At 44.4% G+C, this 15,289-nt stretch overlaps 1 protein-coding gene across 3 annotated transcripts in view; it reads left to right on the top strand.

The window, feature by feature from the left end:
* Positions 1-15,289, top strand: part of LOC147439506 (WUSCHEL-related homeobox 8-like) — a 34,055-nt gene that overhangs the window by 14,081 nt on the left and 4,685 nt on the right. The window contains exons 2-4 of one of the 3 annotated variants that reach the window (XM_086485334.1): positions 13,752-14,246; positions 14,379-14,396; positions 14,506-14,522. In XM_086485334.1, the coding sequence (XP_086341460.1) occupies positions 13,752-14,246; positions 14,379-14,396; positions 14,506-14,522 (530 nt within the window). Of the gene's footprint in view, positions 1-13,751; positions 14,247-14,378; positions 14,523-15,289 lie in introns of all 3 variants that reach the window. The other 2 variants (XM_086485333.1, XM_086485332.1) reach the window with 2 other exon arrangements.

The raw sequence follows: 15,289 nt of genomic DNA, 5'->3' as shown, positions 1-15,289 counted from the left end.
GACTGGGCATGCACGGTCTACGAATAGACTCACAAAAGTGCCAGATCACTGCTAATCTAACTTGATCGGATTGACTGAACCCTGCTGTGGTGTAGCTTGTCCACGGACACATAGGGTTGGGATGTGTCACGTGACAAATCGCTACCACCTTGTTGAGATCGATTGGATTGAGCACCTTGACATCGTACTTGATATACTCGTCCAATCCATAAAGGAATGCCTCTTTGCGCTCATCATCCGACTTGCGTAATTGGGTACCTAGCTACAAAACACGATTAGAAAAAGAGATAACCGGCATACCATTTTGCTCGAGAGCGCGCCAATCGTCCTTCAATCGTGCGAGGTACTGAGGTGGCATAAACCGCGCCTTGAGCTTGTATTGGAAATCAGCCCAATTGAAGGAAAGGGGCATGAATTCGTCGGCTTCCTCTAGGTGCGCGGCTAACTGTGCCTCTTGCCATGCGTGGTACCAATTGATGGCATCACCGGCAAGGTACATGGCTGCCGTCAAAACTTTGCTATTTCCTGTCTTCTTAGTTGTTGCAAAATAAGAATTAAATTGATGCAACCAAGAATGAATAACTGTAGCATCCATCTTACCATCATACTTACTGAAAATCAACTTCTCTGTGACTGGATGGTTGGCTTGCGTCACTTGAGGAACTCCCACGATCTTTGGCTGGTTCGGACTTCGAGGCAAGTACTTGTCGAACCAATTCTTGAGTGCGTAGTTCTCTTTGAGCCTCACGCTCGACCTCCAAGGCCACTCTTTGAGCTTCACGCTCGGCCTCCAAGGCCGCTCTTTGAGCGTCACGCTCCTCCTTTCTTTGTGCTTTTCTTTCTTTTCGTTCATCGCGCTCGCGCTAAAGCAATGTGATTTGCTTCTTGTTGTGCCAACGCAATTCGATTCGCTTCTTGTTGTTGGGCCATCATGTTCATGCGAGTCTCTTCTTGTTTGGCCATCATGTCCATCATCTGCTTGACCATTGCCTCCATAGGGTTTGGTACACTTTGTGGCGTAGATGGCGAAGGGGGAGGGTCGGAAAAATCTCTTGGTGGGGAAAACTCTTCGTCGTCTCTCTCATGCTCATCACCTGTATGCGAAGTATCCATTCCACTTTGGGTGACGACCATGCACTATGATCTTTGGCTTTGATACCAATGTTAGGTGCAGCGGAATGAATGTTTGCGCTTTGCTCAAGATGAGTGCTCCGAACTGTGCTTAAGGTTCGTTTTGTTCTTATGGAAGGGAGAGCCTTCCGTTCTTAATGAGAGAATGCTATGATCACAAACAAAGTAAATGGACACTGTGCGTGCAAGTGTTTCCGCGGGCATACCCCTTGGTGGCCTTGCGCTCACACCAAGGTTGCTTTTTCCCACCTCACATCGATTGGCCGGCCGCTAAGTGCACTGTCCGCTCTCAATGAGTGAAAAGAGGCACAAGGGGAGGCTGGACAAGCCCTTCTTTCCTGGGATTCCTGTCACTCTTCAAAAACACGATTAGGAATCGACACGCCCAAGTGAACTTGGGTTCGTGCGACCGCAACAAGCAAAAAAAATTCTTGTAATTCTTTCCTTGAGTGATACAAAACACTGATACCAATGTAAGGTGCAGTGGAATGAATGTTTGCGCTTGGCTCAAGATGAGTGCTCCGAACTGTGCTCAAGGTTCCGTTTATTCTTATGGAAGGTAGAGCCTTCCGTTCTTAATGAGAGAATGCTATGATCACAAACAAAGTGAATGGACACTGTGCGTGCAAGTGTATGAGACTGAGAGATAGAGAGAGAAGAGAGATACGACACCAGAGACGTTGTAAAACCCTCCTCTGAAGGCCCCACTCTCGTCGGCGAGAGTGGTCTACTATTGATTGCACAATCTGATACAAATGGTATGCATGAGATTGATGCAAGTTTAGGCTATGTTGACGACGACGACGGGGATGACGAGGCAGACATTAGGGCCGAAATCTGCAATCCTTCTATTGCTGTCCAAAAATGCTATGGGCTGAAATCTGCGACTAGTCCAAGAACGCTGATTCTGGGACTGTTTCTGTGGGTCTTTGACGCTGAAAATCTGTAGGTTTAGGATTGAAAACTGAGGTTCTTCAAGGCTGAAAACTGAGGTTCTTACCAGGCTGAATCTGCTACTTCTTTATGGGTTGAATCTGCTACTCTTCGATGATGAAAAACGCTGCCTTGCTGAATCTGCGAAGGCTGAATCTGGGACCAAAAACGCTAGAGGCTGAAGTTGGACCAAAAACGCTAGCTGTGTTTGTTTCTTTTGGCGATGAATGCTGATGCAAAAACGATATGCACTAGGGTCTTCTGGCGATGGCAAGGCTGATGCAAAACGCTAGGGGATGGGAGGTATGGCGGTGACCACTTTGATGGAAACGCCAAGGTGCTGAGTCCTTTGCTTGGGTGGGAGACCACCAAGTTCTTGTTGAGAAGTTGCTTGCTGAGCTTAGCTCTTGTTGCCTCTTCTGCCATTTAGTGCTAACTTTGGTTTGCTTATATATTTTCTACCCAATTGCCCTACCTACTTTTGTTGGAAAGTCACTTAAACTAGTAAGTGAAAAATGCCAAAAATAGGTAAAATAGGCTAAATGTATTGGAAAATTTCCCTGACTGATTCGGATGGATTTTGATGGGAATGCTTATGATCATGCTGTGTGCAACCAGAGGATATGTATCTATACTAAGTGACTGGGCATGCACGGTCTACGAATAGACTCATATAAGTGCCAGATCACTTCTAATCTAGACTGACTGGATTGACTGAACCCTGATCATGCTGTAGCTTGTCCACCGACACATAGGGTTTGAAGTGTCACGTGACACAGTCCAGATACCATCGCCAGCACTCTGTGTTCTCGGGAGATAAAAAATGAAATACTTTCCCAGGGGCGGGTGGGTATGGGCAAAGGCTGTAACAATCCCTGTGCTTTATGCCTGTCAAACTTGACCTTTTGGCATACCAAGCAACTGCGCACAAACTCTTTCACATCCTTCTTGAGTCTCGGCCAAAAGAAGTATCTTTCTACCCCTTTCATGGTGGTAGCAATGCCGCGGTGACCCGTAAAAGGTGGACAGTGGCATTCAGTCATAACCTTTTCCCTCAACGGTTGTGTAACGTACAACATGGTTTTTCTCATCAAGTAGCCATCCCGAATGGAATATCCCGCTACTGTCTCCCCATCCCGTATCCGTGTGAAAACGTCTGCAAAATCTGTATCTGTGGCATACTGGTCGACCATATCCTCGAAGCTCCTATGATGTATCGCGGAATAGCCAGAACCAACGGCTTTCGAGACAAAGCATCTGCCACCACATTCTTCTGTCCTTGAACATGGACAATCTGGAAGTGAAACTGTGACAAGATGTTCGTCCACTGCATCTGCTTTTCTGATAGCTGCTTCTGTGACAAGAAGTAGCGCTAACTTTGATGGTCTGTAAAGATAGTAAAATCCGCTCCGAGTAGGTAGTGCCGCCACTGAGTAAGAGCATGGATAACCGCCAAAAGCTCTTTTCTCATAAATCTGTGCTGTCATTTCCGGCCTTAAGAACAATTGGCTCTCGTAAGCAATGACATGGCCGGCCCTTCTTGCATTAAGACCGCACCTAGACTACGACCACAAGCATCACAATATACTTCAAATGACTTCTGCAAGTCCGGCAAAGTCAAAACTGGTCCCGTAGTCAATTTCTCTTTCAATGTTTGAAAGGCAGTCACCTCTGTGGGTCCCCACGAGAAAAGGACTCCTTTCTGTGTCAAGATATGCAAAGGGGAAGCAACCTCTACAAACTTTTGAATGAACTGCCTGTAGTACGAACACAGTCCCAAGAAGCTTCTAACTTCATGGACATTCTTCAAATCGTGCCAATCACGGATAGTCTCTATCTTGGCCGGATCCATTTGCACTCCTACTGCTGACACGTGTCCCAAAAACGTGTATCTCTGGTAGGAAAAATTCACTTTTCTTTGCATTAATCACTAACTTGTGATCTCGTAATGCCTGAAAGACCTGAAGCAGATGATCTCTATGTTCTGCCTCATTTTTGGAGAAAACAATGATATCGTTAAAGAAAGTGCCAACAAATAGCCTGTACTCTCGAAAAATCCTGTCCATCATCCGGTTAAATGTCGCAGGAGCATTGGTTAAGCCAAAAGGCATCACCAAAAACTCAAATAACCCAAAAGTCGTCATCCATTCTTCAAATCAATCCTGCTAAAGCACGAGGATCTCTGTAACCTGTCGAGTATATCATCGATCCTAGGAATCGAAAATCTGTTCTTGATGGTGATTTTATTGAGAGCTCTATAATCGATGCACATTCTTCAAGATCCGTCTTTCTTCAACACCAATAACATTGGAGAGCAATACGGTGAAATACTAGGCTGGACAAGACCCTTTTCCAAGAGGTCTTTCACTTGGTTCATAATCTCTTCATTCTATGCTCGGCTCGCACGGTAAGGTGGCCGGTTCGGTGGTGTGCTTCCTGGTATCAGATCAATGGTATGATCTTCAGGACGAGCAGGTGGTAACTCGCCTTGTAGGCCCTCTGAGAAGCAATCGGTGTGAGAGTGGAGAAAATCTTGGCGTTCTTTATCAAGTTTAGACATATTTGTCCTATCCTCATCACTCAACTCTTTCATAAAGATCGAGTAAACAAATAGACTGGATTTCATTAATTTAGAAATGGCCGAAGCCGATACAATAGGGACAGACTCGCCCTTCTCAGTTTAATGTCAAGTACAATGGTTCTGCCCTTCTCTGTAGTCAATGTCGCTTTCCTCGCCCGATAATCGACCACGGCGTTGTTCTTGTGGTACCAGGGAATTCCCAAGAAAACATCACAACCTTCCAAAGGCATTATGTAAAAGTCCTCATGCCCCAAATACCCCTGACAATGCAACCGAAGTTTGCCAATGACAGGTGTAATGGCTTTGCCTTGTCGGGTGCCCCACTAGAACTGTCTCCGCAAGTGGTCCCATCCGATCGGAAGTGATCTCGAGCCACGCCGCCAATCCCGATGAAATGAAGTTGGCCTTGGCTCCTCCATCAAAGAAGATCAAGGCCTCTCGGTCTTTCACTTTGCCCCAAGCTCGGCAAAGTTCTGTACTCTCGTCCATGGTGTTGGGATTGATACCCACACAATCTGGAACCAGTCCTGTTTTCATCTTGCCTTTTCTTCCATGTTCCTCAGCTGCTCTCGAACTCTCAGGCCTTTCGTCATCCTTGTCATTCTGTGCCTTTTTAGGGCACTTCGCGGAGATATGTCCATGCTCCCCGCATCCAAAGCTCTTCCCCTCCCTGATGAAGCGAGCTCTCTCCTGAGGAGTAAGCTTGGATCGTGCATCTTTCTTTTCTGGGTTGCTCTTTCTCTTTCTACTTTCATTCGTTGAAGTCTATTCGGCTCGTTGTGTCATGACCTCATCGGTGGGGTAGGTCAGACTGCCAGAGTGAATGGCAAAACCCCGTTTCGCATAACTCATCAACTCCTGAATAGAAGCTGACTTCTGTTCCAAGCAGTGATCTCGAATCTCTGTAGGTAGACCCAAGGTAAACTGCTCAATCTGTTCTCTGAACGAAATCTTCTTGAATGAAGAGGCGAGTAGAAAAGAGCTCCAGAATCTCTCACAATAAGCGTCCACTATATCTTTCTTGGTCATCTGAAGATGGTTCCAAGTAGCTCGTATGTCGCGTTCATACTCTTGAGTCAGCCAAGAAGAAATAAAAAGCTTCCTAAATTTCAGCCATTTAACTGGCGTAGTCTTGTTTAAAAGAAGCGTGGACCACCAAGATCGAGCATTCCCCTTAAAGTAAGAGGCAGCTCTCCGAATCTTAGAGTGCTCTGAGTAGCGTCCTCCCGCGAAAGCGATGTCAAACTGCTGTACAAAAGACAAAGCCTTCGAAGCATCTCTATATCCCGAAAACGTGTCAAATTTGTCCACCTTCCTTAAAGTCTCGGACCTTCTTGCATATTATCTTCCAGAAAGTCATATTGATTGGCTTTATAAAAATTCTTCTCATTTGCATAAAAGTTGCCGTCGTCAGAGTCTGAACGACGAGTCCTCTGTAGAACTTTTACCATATACATGTGGTAGTGATGTGTGTGAACACACTAGGACCGCCGGGGCATTTTTTCCCTCTCTAGGACGTTTTTTTCCCCATGCATTGTATATACGCCCATCACTCTAGGGCTATCTATCTTTCCATTGCACACTAAGTAACATACTCTATTGTGTGCCTTGAGCTTCCTTCGTCTTCTCCAAGCTGTGTGTGTTTCTTTGCAACCCTAATTCCAACAATTGGTATCAGAGCAGGTTACGTCCTCCCGGGCTTAGTCGCCAGCTGCTCCAGCACACGTCTGCTCACTTTCTCCGATTACAATGAGGTTTGACAGGTCGACAATCAGGTCTGCTCAGATTTCTGATTTGGGCTCATTTCGGCCTCCGTTTCCACTACAGGCAGGTCTGCACATGCAATTTCGTCATTTTGTGCAGAATTTTTGTTAGTGCCATTTTTTGCATAATAGGTGCCTTACAGTCTTCTACAGTTTGTGCTATATAGCACGTGTTGTTCCCGCTCCGTTTCTCCTATTTTCGGGCAGTTTTCACATTAGGTGCAACATTTACCATGGTTGACAACAACACAGATGTCTTCAAGATGTTTGCTGCTGAGGACAGGTTGGATGGGGACAATTACCCTATGTGGGCTTATATGATGCAACACGTTCTTGTGTCAAAGGGCGTTTGGAATATTGTGCAGGGCATTGATGTACGTCCTGGTTCTGAGGATGTAGGCGATGTTGAGGATGTTGCAGGTCTTGTTGCAAAGATTGCTGCTATTAGAGTTGTCTTGCCTACGGCAGAACAAGCTCGTTGGGATGTAAAGGATGCGCAGGCTCATGCATTGATTGCGTTGTCTGTGAAGCGCACCATTGTTCCTCACATCCGTTCAGCAAAATTTGCAAAACAGGCTTGGGATATTCTAGCAAGTCTTTATGCAAGCCGCAATGAGGCTAAAATTGCTTTGCTGCGTAAAGAGCTGGAGTTGAAGATTATACATGAGGAAGATGATATGGACACTTTCTTTGCTAGTGTCAAGGATATCAATGAGCAACTTATTTTTGCAGGTGAAGTCATTTCAGACAGTTCCCTTGTGCAGACTGTTCTTGATGCCTTACTAGATTCCTACCAGATTTTTGCTAGTACTTGGAGACTTGTGACCCAAGGAAATCTAGAAGTTGTCAAGTTTGATGCATTATGCACATTGCTGTTGCAAGAGTCACTTTCCAGAAAAAACAGGACTAGACAGCGTGCAGTTGAACAAGCTTTTATTGCTTCTCAAAGAAAGGGTGGTAATAGCAATGCAGCCACTTCTTATGGTTCTACTGCGAGTGGCAAAACTTCTGTTCCCAATGCTTTTGCTGGCAGCACATCGTCTGACAATTCTAGTGATAAGGGCAAAAAGAAGATGCGTTGCCATTATTGTAAAGCTAAGGATCACTTGATCAAGCAGTGTCTTAAGTTAAAGGCCAAAGAGGCTAAGAAGAAAGAGGGTGGTTCCACTGCAAATACTGGTTTCACTACAAATGCAACCATTGTTGAGTCGTCTGTAAAAGGAGACTGTAATGCTGATGTTGATGCAGAACGGGCTTTTAGTGCAGAGTGCACTTACAATCCTGTTGTCCATGATGCATGCTTGTCAGTTGCTGCAGATTCACATGTGTGGTATTTCAACAGTGGTGCTACAAAGCACATTACCTCACATCGTGAATTGTTCACCTCTCTCGAGTCTGTCCCTCATGAAAATTCAGTCACTTGTGCCAACAATGCCTCTTATCCAGTTCAGGGATTTGGAAAGATTGTGCTTTACTGCTGCAAATGGCAGTTCCTTCACACTTGTTGATGCACTTTATGTACCTGGGATCAAGAAGAATCTCTTGTTTATATCCGCACTTGCTAGACTTGGACTTGTAGTCAAATTTGTGGATGACAGATGTACAGTTCATGATCTCAGTTTTGGTGATGAAATTGTTGCATCTGGTCTTTTGTGCTGTGGGCTGTATAAGCTCACTTTATATGACAAGTATGGACAAAAGTTTGCAAATGCTGTTGCAGATTCAAGGGCTATTTCAGATGCAAAACTTTGGCATGCATGTTTTGGTCATTTGAATTTTGCCAGTTTGTTGCGTTTGCAGAAATCTGATATGGTTGCTTCTTTGTCGCCTCTTGAAGCACCTGTCAAACATGTTTGTGAAGGCTATATTTTGGGTAAGATGCAGCGTTCTAAGTTTCCAAAGGATGGTTCAGTTCGGGCCACATGCAAGTTGCAGCTTGTGCATAGTGATGTTTGTGGGCCCATGCAAACTCCATCCTTGGGCAATTACCTTTACTTCATGACTTTCATTGATGATTACTCAAGGCATGCATGGGTATTTCCGCTTAAAGCGAAGTCCGAAGTTTTTATGTGCTTCAAACAATTTTTGGCTATGGCTGAAAATGTCTCGAAATGTACTATGGGCACCCTCCGTTCTGATCGAGGGGGGGAGTATATGTCTCATGAATTCAATGCATTTTTGGCTAGTCGTGGGATAAAACACCAATGTACAGTGCCTTATACACCTCAACAAAATGGTGTTGCTGAGAGGAAAAACAGGTCACTTATGGAAATGGCACGATGTATGGTCAAAATTAAAGCTTTGCCGCATTCTTTTTGGCTTGAGGCCATCATGTGTGCCACTTACATACTAAACATGTGTCCTACGAAAGCTTTGCAGTCTATTACTCCATATGAAGCATGGCATGATAGAAAACCTTCTATTGAGCACATGCGTGTTCTTGGCTGTTTGGCATATGCTTTGGTGCCACAAACATAGCACAGAAAATTGGATGATAAGGCTGTCAAATGTATTTTTGTTGGTTATAGTGCTGAAAGCAAAGGTTACAGGTTGTATCATCCGCAAACAAAACGTATTCTGGTTTCATGGGATGTAGTGTTTGTGGAAGATTCTGTTCAGCCCTTGCTGTCATGTACTAGAGACAGTAATGTAAGCTCACAGGACATTTATGACACTTTGTTGCCTCTTTTAGTGGTGGAAGTACGAATGTAAGTTCCAATGAGGCAAATGTACAGCGTGTTGGGGTTTCTGAAAATGTTATAGATCAGCCTATTACTGATGCAGATGTACATGATGTACTTGATGAGGAAAGGGCTGAAAATGAGCAAGCTAGAGGTATGCCAAAATGGCTGGTGCACACTTAGCGTGACAGTAAATTGGATGCACCTTTGTCTAGTCGTACTCGTTCAGGCTCTCGCCATGCATCTTATGCATCAGATTGTTATGCTTTGGCTGAGTCTAGCTTACATGATGTTGAGGAGCCTCCATCTTTTGATGAAGCACAAAATTCAGAAAATTGGATGGCTGCCATGCAATCAAAATATGATGCACTTATAGAAAATGACACATGGACTTTATGTGATTTGCCTCCTGGCAAAAAGGCCATTGGTACGAAGTGGGTTTACAAGTTGAAATGCAAGCCTGATGGTGAGATCGATCGCCATAAGGCTTGACTTGTTGCAAAGGGTTATGCATAGCAGAAAGGCATAGATTATGAAGAGACCTTTGCTCCCACTTGTCGTATGACTACTATGCGTTTCTATGTGCATTGGCAGCTCATTTGGTTGGGATGTTCATCAATCAGACATTGTTACCGCTTTCTTAAATGGTGACATATTTGAGGAAGTCTATGTAACGCAGCCTTGCGGTTTTGTCATAAAAGGACAAGAGGACAAAGTGTTCAGATGTAAGAAGGCTTTGTATGGGTTGAAGCAATCTCCTCGTGCTTGGTATGAGAAAGCTGACACTCATTTGGTCAAACAAGGCTTTCGTAACAGTCCAACAGAAAGCACATTGTATGTAAAGCGTGAGGGTGATGTACTTCTCATTGTGGTTCTTTATGTAGATGACTTGTTGATCACTGGACCAAATGAGAGACATATTGCTGAATTTAAGGCTGATTTGAATGCTACTTTCAAGATGAAAGATTTGGGGTTGTTGCATCATTATTTGGGCATACAGTTTAAGAAGTGTGATGGTGGAATTACCTTGTGTCAGAAAAGTTACATAGAGACATTGCTATGTAAGTTTGGACTTGAGGATTGCAAACCTATTGCCACTCCCATGGAAACAAGTTCGAAGTTGAGTCTACATGATGCTGGTGATCCTGCTGATGTCACTCTTTACCAAACTGCTGTTGGTTGCCTCATTTATGTATGCAACACGAGGCCGGATATTCAGTTTGCAGTCTCACAGGTCAGCAGATTTATGCATAGCCCAGGGTCTAAGCATTGGTAGGCTGTCAAGAGGATTTTCCGCTACCTTAGTGGCACTTTACATCTTGGCTCGTTTTATCCCAAGGGGGGATCATTGCCGCCAGATTTACATGGTTTTTCGGACTCACATTGGGCTGGTTGCTTTGACACGCGAGTGTCCACAAGTGGTTTTTGTTTCATGCTTGGCAGTTCATGTATATCATGGTTGAGCAAGAAGCAACTTACTGTGGCCACTTCGAGTTGTGAGGCTGAGTACAAGGTAGTCTTCACAATTACGGTTGAGTGTGTATGGCTCAGACGCCTTATGGCTGATTTGGGTGTTGGACATGACACTGCCAACACTATCTACACTGACAGTGAGAACGCATTGGCAGTTGCGAGGAACCCAGTTTTTCATGCTCGCACAAAGCACATTGAGGTGCATTACCACTATGTCAAGGAGAGGGTCTCAACAGGAGAGATTAGCTTGGCTTACGTGCCAACACAGGACAACCTTGTAGATCTTTTCACAAAGGCATCGTCTCGTGAGAAGCTCGAAGCTTTCCGCAAAGCTTTGGGCTTACTCCCCTTTGTGGACTGATCATGTCCTCAGGGCATGGCACTTCCCTTTACTCATGTGCCAGCTCTCGTTCACCGCATCACTCCAGGGGGGATTTGCTACCATATACATGTGGTAGTGATGTGTGTGAACACACTAGGACCGCCGGGGCATTTTTTTCCCTCTTTAGGAGGTTTTGCCCCCCGTGCATTGTATATACACCCATCACTCTAGGGCTATCTATCTTTCCATTGCACACTAAGTAACACACTCTCTATTGTGTGCCTTGAGCTTCCTTCGTCTTCTCCAAGCTGTGTGTGTTTCTTTGCAACCCTAATTCCAACAGAAGTGTCACTCACTGGGTGAGATTTAGACCACTTTGCCTTTTTCTTGCCCTTCCCGAAGCGTTGTTTCTTGCTTCACTTTTTGCCTTTGTGGTCTTCTTCGCTCGAGTCAGATGAGCTAGTAGAACTGTCAGAAGAAGAAGAAGAAGAAGAACTGGGTACTTCTTCAAATCGAACACGCTTCTTCTGTTTCTTTGCCTTATCAAATGTCGACTGCCGACCCAAATAACCCAGGAAGTCAATGCCTTTCTTCTGTTTTTTGCCGTTCTTTTTAGTTTTGTTCTACGCGTCAAAAAGCTGACTCTCTGAGTATTTCTTGTGAGCAGAAGGTTTCTTGAGAGCGGGTTTCGGGGGTCGTGTTGTGGTTTTCTGCCACTGCTCGTGCACTTTTCGAAAAGAAATCTCGCTCATATATTTTGCAAATTTTGGGTTCTTCGCAAAATTGAGCATCATCTTTATTGCATCGTTGATCAATTGACGACGCTCCATCTCTCGTCGCTCCGCCTGAGTAGGCCGAGGCGGGCCATACTCCTTGCCGGAATCTTCGTTGTGATCCCTTCCCGCATCTCCGGATGCAAAGGGAGTCGACTGATCCTTGCGCGAAGCCATAGGTGCCACGGAAAAAAATAATTGGGATCGGATTTCCCGTAGAAGAGAAATCGGCAGTGCTCTGATACCACTGTAACGAACTTGGACACTCCAAGTCAAGAATCGACCGCGAGAGCACCAAATAACCACTTCAAAACAGTTCACAGTTCACAACTGATTTACACTGGCCCGACGGAGTTCCGTGCCTAGAGATATTGGCCCCAAAGACTGGTGCCCCTTTCGGTATTTCTTTTTGTATTAATCTGAGTTCAAAGTACAAGAGTGGTTGGGTCTCACTCTCAGACTCTGCGTCCAGATGCTCTGCAAAGTGGGAGCCCAAACCACTTATTTATTTGTTTACAAGGGATGCCAAAAGCAGAGCCCCAAAAGCTGAAAATCAAAAGCCTAAAAATAAAGCAAAGGCTCTTTCTCTCACAAGCTCTCTTGAGCCAATAAAAAATAAAGCAAAAGCTTCTCTCTCTCTCTCTCTCTCTCTCTCTCTCTCTCTCTCTCTCTCTCTCTCTCTCTCTCTCTCCCATCCTTTGCGTAGGAAAAAGCAGTATCCAAAAACTGTCAAAAAAGCAAATCTGCCGTAGAAATCAGCCTCCGTAGTTTCCGCCGCAATTTGCGGGCGTCCGTATTGCTGCCACGTGTCATGCCCAAAATTAGGGTTAGGGTTTTTGGCAGCATTTAGGGTTTTTCAGCAGTTAGGGTTTTTGGAATTAGGGTTTCTGCAGATTAGGGTTTCTGACAGAAATTAGGGTTTCTCTGGCAGCCACGTCATCACTTTGTGACAATTTCTTTATTTTTCTTGAGCTCAGTGAGTGGCGGCGTCACGTATCTGCACCTTGACCCGGAAGAGTGCTTGATAGTGAGCCCTTTCCACATATTTAAAGGCCCTAGGCTACAAATCCTAAAGGTATCTGGTTCAAAAGCTAGCGCTAGAACAGCTAGTGCAAAATACGGAAATTCCGTACAGGCTGCCACGTCAGCAACCAATAGTGCAAATTATGGGCGTCCGTACAGTGTGCTACGTCATCAGCCAACGTAATTTCCGTACTACTGCCACGTCGTGTTTTTCCACCCAATGTTTTTGTGTGTGTGGGTCCTGCTTTATTTTAGCCCTAGTCACTTGGGTCCCATCGAACAAGGTTCCTTAAGTTGGTGGGAACTCTTCTATAAAAATAGGCCACTTGGGAAGACTTTGCAAGTTGGTAAAATTTCTTCCTCTTTTGCTGCTTCTTCCTCTTCTGCTGTTGCTTCTTAGGGTTTAGGCCCCTTGGCCGGGATCTGCAAGTTATCTAGGGTTGGGTCTGGGAAACCCAACCCGCCGGGTCTTCAATTGGCTCGACACGTCAACAGTTTGTGACACTAGGTGTACCTAGTCTATGGTCCATGGGTTGGCTTAAGGTTGTAGTAGCATGTCCATGTGGCACATCGAGCCCATGGGCACGTGATGGGCTATTTGTTCTCATGCCCTTTTTGGTTCGTATTTACGCTTTTGATGTTGTGGGGCAGCCTTCTTGAGAGGGTCTGGGTAGCCCCCAATCTCCTATATATACGGGGGGGCTTGGAGAGCGAGAGAGTCATTCTCATGCTGCCACTGTTTTGTGCCATCCGAATGCATCTTCCACAGCGACTTTAAGTCTTGACAGTAGCTAATAGCAGAATCTTTTCACGTCAGAAGGATGCTGTCCTGCAATGGCAAGTTTTCAGAAGTGTGAGGGCTCAGGCATTTTATCTTTTCAGGTCAGAAGGATTCCGCCCTACAATGGCAAGTTTTTATAAGTGCGGGGGCTCTGATATTTTATTGTGTTTAGTGTATGGGGCTTGTCCTGAGCTCATGATGAATTCTCTAGTTTTTCCATCAAATGTTTTACATTCTGAATATATATATGATTAGTCCAGTATGATGGTAATTATGCTTTTTTTATTCAGGATCCAGATTTGGTCAATCAAGCTCATGCGATTCTGGCTTGCACTCACTCGGGCAGAGGTTTGGTTCCAGGCAGAGGTGGACACCAAGCCAGACACAGCTTCAGATACTGGAAAACCTTTTCCAGCAAGGGAACGGGACTCCATCCAAACAGAGGATCAAAGAGATCAGCGTGGAATTGAGTCAATATGGCCCTATCTCAGAAACAAATGTGTACAACTGGTTTCAGAACCGCAGAGCCAGAACAAAACGAAAACAACAACTGGGAGCTTCAAACAATGCGGACTTGGAGTTAGAAATGGATATTGATTCTCATGAGGAAAAGAAGGCCCGTACTGAAAGGGAGTTGCCTATTGATAACAATCAGCACAAATCAAGTCTTCAAAAATGGGAGCAAGTGGAACTGCACCAACCTAATATTGCTGAAAGTGGACCGCAATGCTTTCAGAGGCAAGCAACAGTTGAGAATCTTGCAGCTTCTTATAGCAAAGCTGATGGTAGTACCTATTTCTCTGTCACACACGTGTTTGAGCTAATCGCTTCTCCATTTGAATTGCAATTTGAAGTCTTTGCTGCTGTGTATTTTTCTGTTTTTTTCTGATGGCTTACATAAACACATGATTGGTAAGGCACAGGTGCATCAACGAGTATGTTTGACATAAAGTCTGATCCAATGGGCACGTCTGTCTCACAAGGACAGGCAAATGTAGAAGGCTCCGTTGGAAATATTGAGGTTATGAGACTTCCAGTTTAAAGGATCACAGCTCTACAGGGTAAGTTTTTCAAAGTGTCGACTTTAAATCAGAAAAGTTAGTATGCTAGGGTAGGCTTGTTTTGTTTGTAGTTGTGCATCTATTCACGTGCCAAGTGGGACATTTGAGGTAAGCTATTGATTTTTGCTGGCTCTCATCAGGGAAAGGGTGCTGCTTATTGTTTGCAGAAAATAACTATGCTACTCTTGAAAAGTACGTCAAATGTGTGATTTAGAATCACACTTTTTAATGTTTCTATTGTCACAATTAGCGAAACTCCTTATCTTTACTGTTCAAGTCAAGTCAGACAAAGCTTGCATGTGTGATATCTGCTGCTTTCTCAATTGAGTAAAAATCTTTCTTTTATTAAAGTGGTCAATGTCATAGTGACCAATTGTTCATAATGTTTAAGTGCACTCTCTTTTCATTTTGCCTATCCAGTTCTCTTTACTCTCATCACTCCACATCAATGTTTCATGCCACACAAGTGCTTAAGTAGCCTCGGATAACGATCCCTAGAGCTAGAAGTCTAACCGTAAACTTTTCTTTTGACATAAATGTAGATTTGTACACACAATTAATCCCAATCACTAAACAAAACATATATATTATGGTAAGCACAAAATTACAATTCCAAAGAACAATTCGTAGCCTGTTTGGTCGGCAAAGATTGAATGCCATTAACTCATCTATTAACCCTTTCATATTACCCATGATACGATACGACCATAGCCTTGATGTTTTCATCTTTGTGTTGTTTTGATATGCTCTTTTGTGTTCTTTCTTCG

Source organism: Adiantum capillus-veneris, chromosome 16, assembly GCF_014529385.1.
Source record: "Adiantum capillus-veneris isolate H3 chromosome 16, ASM1452938v2, whole genome shotgun sequence".
In the NCBI taxonomy this organism is placed as follows: Eukaryota; Viridiplantae; Streptophyta; class Polypodiopsida; order Polypodiales; family Pteridaceae; genus Adiantum; species Adiantum capillus-veneris.
This window is presented reverse-complemented; position numbering and strand designations above follow the sequence as displayed.